Below are 16,733 nucleotides of genomic sequence, written 5' to 3' on the forward strand. Positions count from 1 at the left end.
GCCGCTACCTGCCCGCCGCGCCCGCAGCCGCGTCGCCTCCCTCCTGATTGGGCGGCCGCTCCCCAATCGGCGGCGCGCCTGGGCCGGGGGGGATGCATATGCAAAGCCCTGCTGCATATTCATGAGCTCCAATCGGGGCTTTAAGTCCTTGATTAGCAGCGTGCGAGAGCTCGGTCCCCACTGGCCGCGCCTCTGCGCTCGCCGCCGGGAGAAGCTCGCCGCTAATTGCACGCCGCGCTGTCAAGGAAACTTTGATTTATAGCTGGGGTGCACAAATAATGGTTGCCGGTCGCACATGGATTCGGTAGAACTTTGCCTTCCGGAGTCTTTTTCCCTGCACTACGAGGAAGAGTAGGTACCTTCTCCTTTGCTCGCGCAACTCGCGTGGGGGTGCGCGCGTGGGGCGCGGGCGGCTGCGCCGGGCAGGGCGTGCGTGCGGGGCCGCGTGCACCGCGCCGTGGGTGTCTGTCCGCTCCTTTTGTGCACGGGGTGATCTCCTAATTCCCTAAGTCGAGAATTGTTCTCTGACTACAATGTTACCTTTGAGGCGCAGCTCGGTGACTGTCACAGGAACAGCTGTGTGACAGTCACTTCTTATTTAGGTGCTAAGAATAGGCATTTGGTTCCAATGCCTAGTGAACTGTTAAAAAGGCATCTTTTACCAAGGACCCATTTTCCCGAGGAGAGATGTTTTAAAATACAATATTCAAAATGATTTATACTATTGAGTGCCTCTTATGTGTTTGCTGTTTGACAGATAATTTTCAGCTCCCTGTCATTTCTGACCGCGCGGAGTTAAGAGGCAGAACTGCACATTTACTAATTCTCCTTCGGAGAACAATTTAGAAAAAAAAACAAAAAACAAAAAACTAGCCTGTGCAGTTCAGAGCTGGAATAATGTTATCTGCATGGTTAGCCTTAGCTCAGTACTTAACTGACAAGTAAGTCCATTAAGTCACATGAGATTTTCACACATTATAAATATTTAAGGGGGGCCTAAAGAAGAAACAGCGTGACTTTTTAAATCCACCCTTAAATGGACAGCGCAGAGACTGTGGGTTGTTCCGTGCGTGGTGTCCAGGGACTATGGAAAAGTACTTTTGTTCTCCTATGCAGTTAATTCCTGTGGATGAGTATCTTGATGCTCGTGGAAATACAGATTCGGAGGATGAAAGACGGAGCGGGAAGCGAGTAGGGGTAGGGGAGGTAAATTAGGCATTCTTGTGTAAATGAGTGGGCCATAAACTTAATTTCAACCCACTGTTAAGATAAAATACGAGTGGATCACGGGACCTGTCACCCGGGTTTCTCTCTCTTTCTGTGGAGTCAGTTATATTGCTTTGCTTTCACATTACAGTAACACCAACTGTTATAATTCTGGAACGAGTGCTCTTGGCAGAGACTTCCCTCTGTAGCTGGTGAAGAGAGCATGACGTGTGGAAGATGCGGCCGTGCATTATAGGGAGATGTCCACTAGCTGTCCTTAGTGCCCGCTCCTTTGTAATTAAGACAGACACTGAAAGTCACTTGCTCTCTCAGTGGCTGCCGGGGTTTGTCTGCGTGTGAGTGTGTGTGTGTGTATCTATCTATGCACGCTTGCACACACACGCACGCACTGCCAGGGTGTTAGCCATGAGATGAATTTAGGAAGAACTGAAAGATCGTAAGGCTGTGTTTGGATCAGTTGGAAACACCCCAGGGAAGAAAGGATCTTAAAATGCGCGGAAGGAAAAATGAAACATAAACCAAGGTAGGACTGCCTACTGGAGCAGGCTTGGAGGTTAGTACACCTGGGATGTGGAATGGGGGAATTTAAAATGTCTCCCTGTCAGGAAAAATGGCTTATGGAAGCTCACCCCGATTCTGAACTTTCTCTCGTAAATAAATAAGCCCACTAAACTTTAAAAATCTTCCCCCACGCTTTTGCAAGTAGTTTCCTTGAATTTAACTTCTTATAGCTAATTTGAATAATTAGTTTAGATAAGCCTCTTAGAGGAGATACATTTGAATGAAATCAGGGCACATGTCCTTTCGGGGCTGGCGCAAGATTCAAACTAGCTTTCTTTTTCGGCTCAATTAAAAGTCATCTTTTAAAAATACAGATTTATTGTCTGGATGCAGTTCTGATGCTTACGTGGTTCACTGGACGGACAGAAAGATCCAACGCTGAGCAACGCACCTGCCTCTCTGTCTCAATTAATAAACCACAGAATTTATACGTGCTGTTAATATTCATAGTAATTGTGCTGGGCTAACCCCATCACGCGTGTGTATACACAGAAATGAAACTGGAGTTATGCAGTTTCCAAGGAAAATATTGGACGATTTCTGCTTTGGAAGCTGTTAAAAAGATTCAGACAATTTATTGACCACCATTAAGGGAGCTTAAAATGTTAACCTCTAACTATGTATTTTTTTATTTTAGGAAGTGTGCCAGCACGTTAAAGAACGTGCTACTTGAGAGCTTGTTTCACATTTAATAGCAGTAATAGCTGATAGCATAAATAGATGAAAATAATATATCTGCTCATTTTGACATATGTGTCAGTCTAATCATTGTAAATGAGTGTGCTGATCACACGAATCCCTTTCAACCTCTGATTAAAATGTAACATTGACTGCAGGATTACAGAGCGGACTTAATTTTACTGACTGTTTTAACAGTTGTCACAGCTGTTGGAAGAAGGAAAGGCATTTGAAACACTCCAAAACAGACAGGGTGAGGAGGAGGGCGCCGTTTAGTAAATTTCAGTCTGATCATTGAAATCCAGGCATTGGACGTTTGTTAACAGTTTTGTGTTTTAAGATCCCTGCGTAGAGCTGTGCAAGTTTTATTTTGTATGATTCACTCTTTCTGTGTCCGGGTTTTGATTTTTTTTTTTTTTTCCTTTCTTATCTCTTCTTCTGAAAACCTCAACTGAATTGAAATGTAACTACCCCAAAGTGGCAATCTAATGTCAGAATATGGGGGCTGAAATTAGACAGGGAGGAAGAATGTATGTAGCTACAGAAAAGCCTACCTCAGAGCGGATGCTGTCTTTTGAGGAAAGATAGGAGCCTGCCCAAGTCACTTCGATGTGATATTATTTGGGAAGTAGGAAAGGCACTTGAAGTTTATTTTTCTAAGAAAGAATATTCCCATCTCCAGACCTGGAGCTCAGATTACTGCTCTTCCTGAGCCTTCTCTGTAAATCTGTTGAAAACACCTGCAGCCTTAAAGGTGGGTGGTGGAGGTGGCGTTCTCAGATAATTTTCCTGTGAATTCCTGGAGGTGACAAGCAGCCGTTGGGGGTGAGTGCTCCTCCGCCGAGAGCCTCGCCAGCCTGCTCGCCATACCGCCACATCAAACAGGGTAATTCTATTTTTCTGAGGATTCGATAACCAGGATACATATCCCAAACCATAGATAGCTGAGAGCCAGGCAGTGGGTATTATGTAACATATGATTCTCTTCTTTGGAGTGAGCATGAAAGAGAAAAAAAGTGGTCCTGGGTTACTGGAATAAATGTGGACTGGGAGTGCTGGTGACGGTCACCTGTGTTTCTCTAGCCCTTTGTGTTAGGGTACGTGAGTGTCACCCTGTGCACCGTTAGGGGTAACTTTTAAAACCCTCCTTTTGCGGACGGACCCAAAAAACTGCTTTGCATTTTCCAGGAGGAGGCAAGGGGTGACGCTGGCTGCTTCTTATGGTGATGGTTTCTCATCTTAATGTGTTTATAGCACTGCTGCTTTATTTACTGAGCCTAGTGTGTTGCAGCGGTAATTAACCCGTGTTATTAGCAAAGCCCTTGTGGATATCCATTAATTCTCTCGCATGGATGATCATTTTTCTAGTGTTTTTCCTCTAATAAGGCGTCATTGTTCATATAGACACATATATATTGTATACATGAAATTGACAGCCTTTGATATTTTTTTTGATTGCATCTGACTTTTACTATATGTTGACCATCTCATGAAGAATGGGATTGTAATTCAGTTTTTAAAAATGCTACTAGGAGAAAATAAATTTTTGCGAAGTGAAAAAGAAAGAAGTCAAATGTTAAAAAAAGAAAATATTGGGAGAATCAGTTTTAACTCCAGATTTCCCAGATCCTAGAATTTAGGATAATTTGTACCTTTGAGGTCCTTTTATTTAGTTAGTAACACTTTAGGCATTTTTATAAAATATCTAGCCAGCAGAAAAATACTTGCATTTCCCATGCTGAGAAAAGATAAGGACCATCTCATTAGCCGGGCCATACTTTCACAATTAATTTCAGATACCTGGTGCTATTCATCAAAAAGGGCAGCTAACTTCTCTATGACTCTGTTTAACAGTACTTTCCCAATGCCTCACTCCTGCCAGAATTACAGACAAAGAAGGGACAATTCTTTTGGAAGGGAGGCATACCACCCCACCTCAGGTCTCAGCCCCTGGGGAAACATTCCTCCACCTTTGCTTTACAACAGTGACTAAACAAAATATGTCTTTGTTTTGCTTTAAAGTGATGTTCAACCCTGAAGATTTTCCTGTGTATTCTTTTTTTTAAAAAATTGAAATACATGTGTATGGTTGATTACTGATACCTCACATACAAGTGGCAGATGATAGCAGTGATTTTTATTAAACCAATTACTGCCAAATAAACTTTTCTGAAGCACCTAGCAGGTACTTAGCAGAGGAAAAGGCGCTGGAGGTGTCGCGGTGGAACTTTAAAGTCCTGGCAGTAGCTAGGCTCCGTTCTGAATTTCACTCCCTGGCAAGCTGGGAGCAGGCAGGAACAATGCAGTGTTGATGTGTTCTCAGTGCCCGGGAGCCCCGGCCTCGCCAGCTCTCGGGAAGGAATCTTTGATTATATTGGCCCAGTTTGTTCAGTTTTATCTTTTTTACATCCTCTGGCATTGTATTAAATTGTCATTGTCCTGGAGCACACGAGATAGAAATGAATTGCTGTTCTGTCCGTCGTCTGACAGTGAAATATTTAGCTTCTCTTTCTCCAGTCATACTTCTGGGTGTATTTGATAGTGCAGGCAGAGCACCACGCAGCTCTGCGGCCTGACGTTCAGACTGCGTTTTGCGTGTTATACCTTTGATTATTATTTCCATAGCCATGTACATTGGTACACACCATCTATACCATTACCAATCAATAAATACACCTCTAGTGCTTTAAAATCTCGAGCTGTCGACGGGATACATGAGTGTGTTTATGTGCACAGATAGCATACGTGTGAAATACCCAGATACGTGGGGACAGGGAGAGTAGAATACAGGTACGCTGTTCAAATTGCTCATGAGCATTTCTCTCTCAAGTATTATTCTCATCAGTTAGCTGCCAGTTACATTGCCAGGGATGATTTTAACCTGGAACTAATATTTCATGAATTTACCGGGTCAGATTTAAAACCAAATTGATGTAACTGCTACATATTAGGCAAATAACAGGTAACCTAGTAAGTACATTTGCTTTGGACTTTTTAAAAATTGAAATAATTTTCATTCATGTATTCAATAGCTAGTGATCATAAATAATTTGTAAAATGGGAAATAAACTATTGATATTAAGTGCATAATTGAATGGATTGGGCCTGTATCCAAGAAAAAAATTTTAAAATAGCTCTTGGCTACATCATTTCTTATACAGTTAGGCCTGATAAATATATCTAAATGCAGAGCATTGTTGCTTCCAGAAACATGCAAAATGTGGAATTCTTTAGTTGTACTACAGAGACGTCATTTTTTTTTTTTGTAAAAGCAAGTCTATGAAATTAAGTGATATATTTTCATAAAATGCATCAGATTTCAACATTGTTTAGCTTAATCCTAGGATGTCAGCTTAGAGGTCTTTGATTTTACTTTAATAAATCTGAGTATTGAAAAAATATTTGCACAGTTGTTCTTTCTATTCACAGAATTTTTGTCCTTATTTATATCCTCTGTTGAATCCCTAGGTTCATTTAATACTTTTATTTATTTGTGTAGCACTTTACCATGTTAACTTTGTGTGTGTTTTTTTTAAATTCTGCTAGGTGCTTTTCTGTGCCCCCCCCATCCCAGTTATCTCTCTTTCTGAGGTTGGCAGGTGACAGGCTTCCGCCTTTTGAAGGTTTTACCTAATCCTTTTAGTCTTGTGTCACATTCATATTAGACTTAGACTCTCTAATGTCTGGGAAACCTCAGCTAATGAAAAGTCATTACTATTCAGAGTTTTAGCAAACACATCTTTCCAAGCTAGTTTTTCACTCCAAAAGTGCCAGATATTTCTTTTTCTCTGATTTGAACAACATTTCTCAGTATTTTCCAAATGTATTTCATAATCAAGGATCTCAAAGAAGATTTAGATATTTTTGTGTCTTATATACATTATTCCTTTTTATGGTTTTGGAAAACAGTTTTTAAATGCTTGGAGAAAACTTGCTGCTTATGGTTTCATTTCTTCAAATGTCATGGCATTTTAATTTATGGATATATATATATATTTGGAAGGTACCTCACTAAGGCAAAGCATTGAAAAGGAACATACAGGTTTTTTTTTTTAATTTGGCTTCTCACTGGTTAATTAAAGTCCATTTCAATCTGCTGGCATAGATCTCTGTGCTTTTGACTATGGCTAGGTAACACACAACTCTAGCTATTAGAAACGCAACCTAACGCTACCTGGAATTCTTTTTTATAACACAATGAAAGAAAACCTCTCACTTTTAGCATTTAAAATCTGTTAAATTCTTGTAAGAATATTAAAACTCATGGGAGGAGTCTACTTTAGATTCTAAGAAAAGAGTTTAAAAGTGCCTTGATAATTTCAATTATAAAAAGAAATTTTTGTCACAGACTGTCTGCCTTCTAGTTTGCTTTGAATGAAACAGAATTGCATGTATACTTTTCATCATTTTGCTTGGAAGTTCACATTCTGTGTAATGTGCTTCGGCACCACTTACCTAGCCAAAGAAAACAAATTAATATTGGACGTACGGAGGGCTGTCAGGCAGCTCACAAACGTGTCAATTTAACTTTGCTCTACCATGCACCTTCTCTGCAAACAGTTGCTTAAGATGGTACTACATAGAGGAAAAGCCACCAATAAATTCTGAATTCTATCAGAGATTGATGGACAGTAGACGTGCAATGAAAACCAGCTTGCTTGCCAACTTCTCTTTAAAAACTATCTGTAGAAATACGGATAGCATAGGTAATAATAAGTTCCACAGAATTGAAGCTCATTCAGATCTTCCTACCACCGTGGAAGGAAAATGAGATGTTCAAAACCAAGTCTCTGGAGTGGTACAGCTCCGTTGCTCTTATCTGGGAAACAAATAAAAACTCAAAGAGGTGGAGAATCAAAAAGTGCACAGGCAATCCATCCACTTTTAACAGGAGGTATTTCTCTTTGTTGCACCTTGCATACATTGATCTGGAAACAAAAAACCTGTTATGCTTTCTTGTTGTATGATTTATTCAATATGCAAAAATAAATAAAGTAAATCAAGAATCTGAGCACAGAACAGAATTCCTTTCTTTTCTGCATGGACAGAAGGACATCTTGGGCAGTAATAACTCCTCCACCTTCTGTAGAAGCATTTGACTCAGTTTTTAGGGCTGTTGAGAAATTACACAAAGGGCTTGTTACATAAATACATCCCCTCTCCTTTTAATATTCACAATGTGAGCTAAACATTTTAAAATGAAACCTTTACAAGGCAGTTAGTGTGCAACAATATTTGTAGGAATTGGCTTTGGAAGAATGATAAAAGTATATTACTCAAATATCAAAAATTATACACTGAGTTGGCAAAAATAGCAGGTCATTTGCAAAACTACAGAGACTGAGATGCATATTTAAGGAAAAATTTCAAATGTATGGTTCTTCTTTTGTTGATGGCCTTTTGCCCCTCTTACTTCCAAATTCTTGGAGTGCTTTAGCTTCTCCCCATAAGGAAGATGGCCATGTTAAATTATATTCATTTTCCCCCATGGTCAACGTTGCTCTAGTGTTTTCTTTCCAGTCAGCAATCTGCTCAAGCAGATGAGGGGTTGGGGAAGACCTCCACGCCTGTAACCACCCGTTTGTGTGAGGGAAAGGGAGGAGGAGGCGGCGCTCCATGGGAAGTCTTTCCTGGCGGAAGGAAGTGACTGTATACAGTTGGCACCTGGTCTTGTGGGATGACGGAAGGGTCCCTTTCACCTGCCTCATCTGTCATGGGAAGGAACCGTCAGCTGAATTGTACTGAACCCCACACGTGGCCCATCCATCTTGCTGTCCACTTGTTCCTGGAGGGTGGGTGCTGGCGGGGCTTGGAGTCCCGACCGCCTGGAGTTGTGCGGGGGCAGCACAGCTGCCTTCTCTCTCCTCGCCTCGCTTTTCCTTCAGCAAAGGACGGCGAGGAGCAAGTGGGCAATGGCTGCACCCAGGCTCCTGCAGAGAGCATCCCCAGGGTCATGAATTTGTTGGCATCTGGTTGCTTGGGTGGATTTCTGGTTTCTCTTGTGTGCTGGGAATGCCATTACTGTCTTTCACGTTCCAAACTCGACCCATTCCTGAGGAGGGCCTCCCAACTCCCGGGGACCAGGAGCTGGGTTCAGCATTTTCCAGTCCTCAACAATAGAGGACAGATCACCTGTTTAGGTTAATGTGGGTGCGGAATGCTTTTCACGGCTTCCGATGGATTTACTCAGTTCATTACTTCTAAAGAATAAGAACAAAAAGGGGTTACATATTCAATTGTATTTTTATTTCTTGATTTCCTTCTGGTGAACAAAACTTTAAAGAGCCGTCATAGGGATTTCATGGTTGGGAAGTCCGTCGTGAGAATGCGGTCACTGTATATGACAGACAGCCTTGCTCTCTTCTTGTCCGGGGTTAATGGTGTGAGTTTGGGGACTCTGTTGCCTTACCTGGCTCGCATCCTCAAGCCTCCATCCCCACATGAGATGACACTGCCCTCAGATCTGAGACGGTCCCTGCAACCTTCCCCTCCTCAATCCCAACACATATCCTTTAAAATTCCCATTTCTACCCATCTGTTCGCCGAAGGGTCATTCTCTTTGGTTGAAAGGGAAGCGCTTGATATCCTCGTTTGCATCCTCATTTGCTGTGAATTCCAAAGAGGTGGGTTTTCAACTTTCCCTATTTGTTTTCCTTTGGCTTCTGTTTGTGGTGCATTCTAGTTGAGTGCTTTTATAGTGTTTTCTTGATTGTTGTCAGTTTGGGACACTCTCTGCTGGCATTTTTGTGAAGTTAATGTCACAGCAGTCAAACCCTTGGCGAGCTGGAATCCGGCTGCAGTGCACAGAGGATAGAACTTCTATTTGATTGTGTGTAAATACAGTTAGTTAGTTGGGGGTTTATCAGATAGCTTGGCAGAGAGAGAGAGGAGCAGTACAAACTGTTTTCGGTCAGAGTGCTGTTCATACACCTGATAAGATTGAGAGAGCTTTTCGAAATGCTGATAGGCTTTGAGAAAGAAAAGAATAATCACTTCTTCTGGCACCAGCTTATCGAGAATGAAGTAAAATGCCAACACTTTTACATTAGCGAAAGTAAATGTTTTAGACAATCTGAGCCCTTTTTTCCTTCAAGTTAAACAGGAGGGGTGCTATTCGGTGTGCAGGAATGAATAGAAGGATTTGTTACCTTGACTAATTTACAGGTGAATTTATGGATAAAGAACTTTCAGGATCAGCAGCAGCGTCTGCAATAAGCAGGTCCGTCCATGCCGTCCCTTCTCTGGAGAAATTAAGCATTCCTTATCTACTCCGGTTCTATTAAACATCATCTCTGATGTCAGAAAATGCGATTCTGTCTTTTGTCACCTGAATCTCTTGTTTTTCCGGCAGATAGCTAATCAGACCTAAGGCAAGAGACAGGTGTTCTGTGGCTACGTGAGGTGGGACATCAGGGAGTTTGTGCTGAACTACCATAGTCCTGTAGAAAATCTGCTCTTTGCAGAAAGCAATGAGATGAATTATAAATTTCGGGTGCTTTAATGAGAAGATAAATGTATTTGTCCCAGTAAGTCCATTTTAAAGTGCCTCCCCAAAAAGAGAGAGAGAAGTAAAAGAGAGACAGAGACAGAGACACAGAGAGAGACAGACAGAGAAAGAGAGAGACAGAGGGACAGAGAGAGAATGAGAATATTGGCTTTGCTCTTCAATATAAACCATTAACTTTCGCAGTCCTACCATCTTCTGTTCTTTGTAATTTGACGCCTACAAATAATTTGGCGTATTCAGATTTGATAAATGATAGTGCAAGAGCGGATTGATTGATTTTGGATTACTATTGATTACCCTCAATGAGATCACTGTGACACACTCCAATCAATAGTATTCGATTAAGCGAGGCACCAGCGGTCTATACCCTCAGCAGCAGGAGGGAATTCGGGAACAGAATGTTCACAAGCTGATAAATTGACAAAGCGTTCAGCTTTAAATAGCCCTTTGTTCAGCACTAGTTCCTTAAAATATATTTCATTGGAAACTTCGCTTTTTTGCAACTCGGGGCCTTTCTGTGGAAGAAAGGTCATCAGTTTAAGGTTTATTAAATTTTAACTAAAAACAACTGGGCTCCATTTAGGTGTAAAATAATTTAAGTACTTACTGCAGGCAAACCTTCATGCTTTTGAGCTGTCGCTCAAAGGTTTCATTCTTTTATGAAGATGTCAATTGTAAACATAAAAATGCATCACTGGGAATGGAACGGTTTAAGATTCACACTGAAATAAAAATTCCTGCCTGAGGAAAGCACTACAATCAAAATAAGGTGGTCTTAAGTTTCTTCCGCGGTGGGCGTGCTCGGGAGCCACGCTGGAGGCGCCTGCGGGAACCGCACCTTGATCAAGCACAGCTGGGAGGATTTTTTCCTTCTTATCTGAATGTGTGTGTCACATCGCCCGTACTGCATGCAAAACCCCAAATATCATTTGATCTAAATGCTAGTGCTGCTGCTCAGGCACTGCAGGCTTCTGGTCATGAGCAAACTTACAAAGTTGTTAAGGAGAAAACATCATTTATATCACATTGCATGGCATGGCAGAGTTGCTCTTCCCCAAAAGGCAGCTTCACAGTTGTCACTGCACCGAATACCTGAGGGTTGTCACCTGCAAAACCCGGCAGTAAGGGAACTTTTACTCTTAGTATCTGCGTTCTCAAGGCCCTGAGAAGCTGAAGTCCTTTTGATTTATTTTTATTTGTGTTAGGCTGTGCTAGAACCCAGACCCTCATGCATGCTAGGTAAGTGCTCTACCACCAAGCTACACCCCCAGCCCAGGTTAAGTTTTAAATTTTACTTTTCAGCACTGAGGATTCAACCCGGAACTTGTGCACTGAACTATACTCCCAGCCCTTTTTCTATTTTAAGGTAGGGGCTACGTTGTTAAATTGCCCAGGATAGGTTCAAACTTTTGATCCTCCTACCTCAGCCTCTCTGAGTGCTGAAATTACAGACATGGGACACCCCTGCTCAGCTGATTAAAATATACTTAGATAAATTTTCTCACATTGGTGTTAAGTTTTCAGAAGAGCCCAAAAAACTAGAGGTGGCTTTCTGAGGGAAAATCAATATAAAAATCAAGTTTGAAATCATGAAATTACCTGTCAAAACATCAAGCATTTTTGCATGAAAGTAAGGCTAGGGGTTTCTAATTGTATTAGGTTGAACTTTATAAAGTTGCCATTTTGGGAGGTCAAAAAAATGGTCAAATATCAGCAATTTCTTCTGATTCAACCCAATAATTGAATTTATTTCTATAGGGTTGATAGTCCATAATCAAATTGGAAGCGACAACTAGTTTTTATTTTATGAGGGGTTGTGTCAGATTACGGGAGATGCATGAATTCTACCTACAGTTACGGCTGTGTGTGGTAAGGCTGCTTTTGGCGACTGTATCTTCTCCTTTGACATCAGCAGAGAGCTGCCTCCTGCAGTGTCCAGTGTGCCCTGACGGCATGCACGTGTGTCTGGGCTCTGCCTTGTGGAAGTGAGCTGCTTCTGAGATGGGCATATATTTTCCACCTGCTGGGAAAGACCTTACAGGAACTGGACAGTGGCCTGGGTCTGTCAGGGAGCGGTACTGACCCCCTAAAGGCCACAGTGCTCAGGGTAGTTGCTAAGGAGACTGGGGAAAGATGCCAGCACCCCAGACACTTGGTCCTCACCAGCGTTGCTTGAAAGAGGCTGTGAGAGCTGGGCAGCACAGTGGCATGTTGAACCTGGCCCTGGGAACCATGTGCCCACTAGGGAGTGTGCAGAGGGGCTCCCTGCCTCGCTAGCAGAGCCTGTGATGCTTTAGCAGCTGCTGCCATCCGCAAAGGGCCTTCAGGAAGGCGCGGTATGGGGCCCAGAGCCGCCGGGGGCCCCAGATGTGTGGGCCATCTCCAAGCTGGCCAGTAGGAGCCATCTGTGCCACCTGAGGGGGCGGGCACAGCCTGGCAGGCAGGTACGAGGAAATTGGCTGCCTGTAGGTGTGAGGGAGGGGCTGCCGTGCCACCATCGGAGAGGATGTCAGCACGAAGCGCACCCTGCCTGGGGTCACATCAGGACTGGGTGAGTTCCTGTCGCTCCGGGAAAGCACGCGACAGCTTACATCTTGTTTGGGGGAGGAGGAGGGGAGGAGAGGAGGAGGAAGGCTTTCTTGCTGGAGCTCCATGGAGCGGATGTGGCGTGGTTCTGTGTCAGCCTGCGAGCTCTCCCTTCCCTCCACCTCTCCCCGTGTCTGTGGCACTGGGTCTGATTTATCGCTGGTACGAAGATCAAAAAAGAAATCATTCCTTTTGATGTTCGCTATTAGGCACACGCAGGGCCGGGGGCACGGGGACCAGCAATGGTGGGAGGATGGTGTGGTGGCCTAGAAGTCACTGTCCTGGCTGCACTGTGGTCCAGGATGACAAACTGTACATTCTCTGTTCATCTGAATGTAAAATCCTATGCAGAGGGGTCAGCTGTGGAGTATTTTCAATAATCACGTTTGGGTATAGATTCTTTTGGATAAGAATACAAACTAATAGCTTGCATTTTACACCTCATTAGATTCAGCTTTTCTTTTTTTTTTTTTTGTAGATGTATATGCATCAATTTTACTAAAAGCCATAAAATGCTCAGGAATATAAACAGGCCAGTGGAGTTCAGTCTTTTTGTCCAAAAAAAGAGAGAAAGAGAGAGAGCTGTTGGTTGCATGTTTTGTGGGTGACCAACTGGGAACATGGGAAGCTTGTTTGCAAAAAAGAAGCAAGATTTGGGGCGGGGGTGCCTCTCCTGACTGGGCGTCCTCTCCAGCCCCGTTCAGTAGCTTTTGTGCAGCCTCGCAGGGAGTGGGATTTTCAGAGCAGCACGAGCCCAGCCCATCCGCAGGCTGCTGGTCAGCAGCAGGTGCAAACAACATAAAACAGGATTAACACCAAACCGGAGCGTGTACTCCAAACACAGCCCTGCCTGGCTTCTCCACACACCGCAGGACTGGGAGGTAGAAGCCGCTCGGACCTGTACACTTCTTGTTTCCTAAACAGTGTGCCGGGAGCCTTGGGACTGCTGTATGGGGCAGACAGTGTGTGTGTGGGAATGTGTTCTCCTCTCTTCCTCTCTATTATAAATTATAGATTCAAAACTGAGGGAGAAAAATGCTTCTGGAACTTTGTCGGGGGAGGGAAGCATACAATTTGCCTGCGTAATTCCTAAACTAGGATGACAGGTCATAGCAGGGCACAGATGCACCAGTGAAAGCTAGTAGTCATTTGGTGTGCTGTGTTTCCCACATCTGAGACACGTTACACTCGTGTATGTCAATGTGCATTACTGGTTGCTTTATTCTCAGATTTATCTTGTACATCTGTAGGGCTTAATTTGTATTTTCGCCTAAATGAGTGTGCCCAAATAAATAAAATAAATAATTTTATTAGAGATTCTACATCTCCGTTTGATGGAGTTTTTAAAAATCATTATTACCTAATTATGAACAAGAAAGCTGGCAGAAAGTCCTAGTGGATGTAGCCCCCTGCTGAGTAAAGCAAATGGGGCGCTGCATTGAATTTATGGCACTGGAATTACTGTGTATTTTGTTATGAAAGAAAGAATATTCTTAAATATGTTTCTGTTTAAATTATACTAAATCTACTGTATACTATATATTAGATTAAACTTTGGATATCTTGTCTTTACTAGATTTAGACTAACTCATATTTTAAAACTTTGTAACTTGGTCACATCCAATAGAGGTCTGAAATAAGGAATAACCATTCACTCAGGTGGAGAAATTATATTTTGTATACACACAGGGACACACACACATACACACACAGGCACATGTGTTAATTCCTTCAACCCGTGTGAAAGCATTTCTTTTGCCAGAGTGTATTTCACTGACTTTTAATGCTCTAAGAGTATGTTCAAACAGACATTTACCTAAGATGAATCCATTCAAGAATATCACACATTCGCTAAAAAATAATTTTGAAATGTCCAAAATCAAAATTTTAATTGTCCGTCTTTCAGCAGTGTCTCGGTAATATACATTACCTCTATTACCTTTTATACCCAAGGCTAAAATTGTAATTACTCATTTCTTCAGCCTTTCCTGATATTTTTATTTGTAATATTTGTGTGTGTATGTGTGTGTGTGTGTGTGTGTGTGATTTTGCTACTAATTTTATTTTAGAATTCATATTGTCTGGCACTTTAACTGTGGGAGTTTTAACACATGCTGGTACACCAAGAATATCCAAGTCATTATGAACTATATAAATCCTAAAAATTATATTTTAATTTCACAGTTACTATCTTTAAAAGTTAATTTCATGCTACTTGCTTTCTACCATCTCCCTCCCCGAGAAATGCCCATTCCCCTCTGTTTGGTATTTTTAAGCACCTCTGTTATGTGCGTTAATTAGGTTGTAGGCTCATAGCTTAATGACAGTTAATGTAATCAGGTTTGGAAGATACCAGTTTACAACTGATTTTGAAGTATATGCTTCATACCCACATCTCTGGTGTTACGTTGGTCGCCTATGGTATCTTCTCATCCTGCATCAGAAAGATCACATGTATTCTACATGGTTTCTTAAGTCATTGAAGCCTCACCTTAGAGCTTTAACTTGTATTTTTCCTAATCGTGCATTCAAAAACATCTGCGTGTGTGCAGGCACTCTCTTAGGCACTGAGACCCTGCAAAAAATGATAAAAATGCAGAATGAGTACAAATGCACAGAGAACACTTTTAATTTTTAGGGAGTATCGTGGTTTGGGGTTTTGTAAGGAGAACAATATAATACAGGACACATATTTTATAAGATTACTTATAATAATCACCCAAAGAATCATATACAAGACAGTGCAGGAAAGGTGTCCATACACTAAAGATCAGGAATTCGGCCGAGGGCCTGGATCCCATAATAATGTCTTGCATGAGTCTGCTGAAGATCTAGAGCCCATAACAATGCCTCCCACAAATCCAACTGGAGGCCCAGAGCCCACGACAGTGCCTCATGCAAGCCTGTTTCATGGATCTGGGCTGGGAAGGCCCAAAGGTCAGTGGTGGAATCTAGGAGGTCTGTGCCAGCAGGATGAAGGGTCTGTGCTACCAGGCTGAGGGATCTGCACTGGAGCCAGGAAATGATGCTCAAAATAAGAACCACAGCTCCCCCGAAATGCACCACAGCCTTCCTCAGCAACAGTGAGGTCCTGAGCTCCTCTGATGATAAGGAAAGCCAAGTTCCCATCAGGAAAGCCAACACAGCAAACTTCTCCAGGAGACTGAGCAGTGCACCATCTTCCCCTCTGGAGCCAGGAAGCAACGCTCAAAGTGAGGACCAGAGCTCCCCGAAAGTGAACCAAAGCCATTCTCAGTGCCAGCAAAGTCCCGAGCTCCTCAGAGGATGAAAACAGCCGAGTTCATCAGGAAAGCCAGCACGATGAGCTCCTCCAGCAGAACAAACAGCTCCTTACAGCTTCCACCAGCTCCCCACAGCCTCACTTCTTCTCCATTTCTGCCTCTTACGCTGCTGGCAGCAGTCCCCAGGTGGGCCTCCCACACCCAGCACCACACTTGCTGTGTTCAGCTGGGTATTATAAGTTGACCACCAGTTGTCAATCCACCACAGGTAGTGTTATTTTTTAGCCAAAACATTGTTTTAGTTTCTTTTTTTACTAGTATATGGCTTGCAACATAAAATGATGGAACTCATCCTGGGGAGTCAGTATAGAGACACATAAGCAAGTCGACGTTCCCCTGCTGCCAGTGACTGGGGCCGGAAGGCAAAGCCTAAGGAGCCCGAGATGGGGCTGGGCCTTTGGAACTTGGGTGTGGTCTGGCTCTGCTTCTTCAGCTAAGAAGTGGGCAAGTCTCTCCCTCCCTGGGGAGATTTCAAGATTTGAAGACTTGATCATCAGAATTGCCCTTAATTCTTAAAATGTTTCACATTCTTCCTGTGTATGTGTGTGTGTTTTAAAGACTGCAAGTGACAGCAAAAAATGCCTTAAAAGATCTTGAAGAAAACATATTTCTGCCATTTTAGGGAAAGCGAAGGGGGGTTATTTGGACTAGAAGGGGTGTGTGTTAACTCTGAGGGACAGGTTTGAATGAGTAAACTTCTTTTAATCAAAGTAAATGACTACTGACAGCAGTTGTTTTTTTGAGGTATTTTGTTTTGTTTTGTTTTTGATTTTTTTTTTTTTTCTTTTTGGTACCGGCAATCGAACTCAGGACCTTGTGCTTGCCAGGCAGGCATTTATGCCACTGAGCTACATCCCCGGCCTTTCTTTTGC

At 42.7% G+C, this 16,733-nt stretch overlaps 1 protein-coding gene across 9 annotated transcripts in view; it reads left to right on the forward strand.

Moving 5' to 3' along the window:
* Positions 1-16,733, forward strand: part of Esrrg (estrogen-related receptor gamma) — a 524,413-nt gene that overhangs the window by 313,056 nt on the left and 194,624 nt on the right. Inside the window, exon 1 of one of the 9 annotated variants that reach the window (XM_005374714.2) lies at positions 191-351. The exons of 6 other annotated variants lie outside the window; for them this stretch is intronic. In XM_005374714.2, coding sequence (XP_005374771.1) covers positions 296-351 — 56 coding nt within the window. In that variant the 5' untranslated portion in view covers positions 191-295. Of the gene's footprint in view, positions 1-190; positions 356-12,505; positions 12,525-16,733 lie in introns of those variants that run through there. 2 more of the 9 variants (XM_013519896.1, XM_013519926.1) reach the window with 2 other exon arrangements.

The sequence above is a fragment of the Chinchilla lanigera genome, unplaced genomic scaffold (genome assembly GCF_000276665.1).
Source record: "Chinchilla lanigera isolate Chin_1 unplaced genomic scaffold, ChiLan1.0 scaffold00005, whole genome shotgun sequence".
Classification (NCBI taxonomy): domain Eukaryota; kingdom Metazoa; phylum Chordata; class Mammalia; order Rodentia; family Chinchillidae; genus Chinchilla; species Chinchilla lanigera.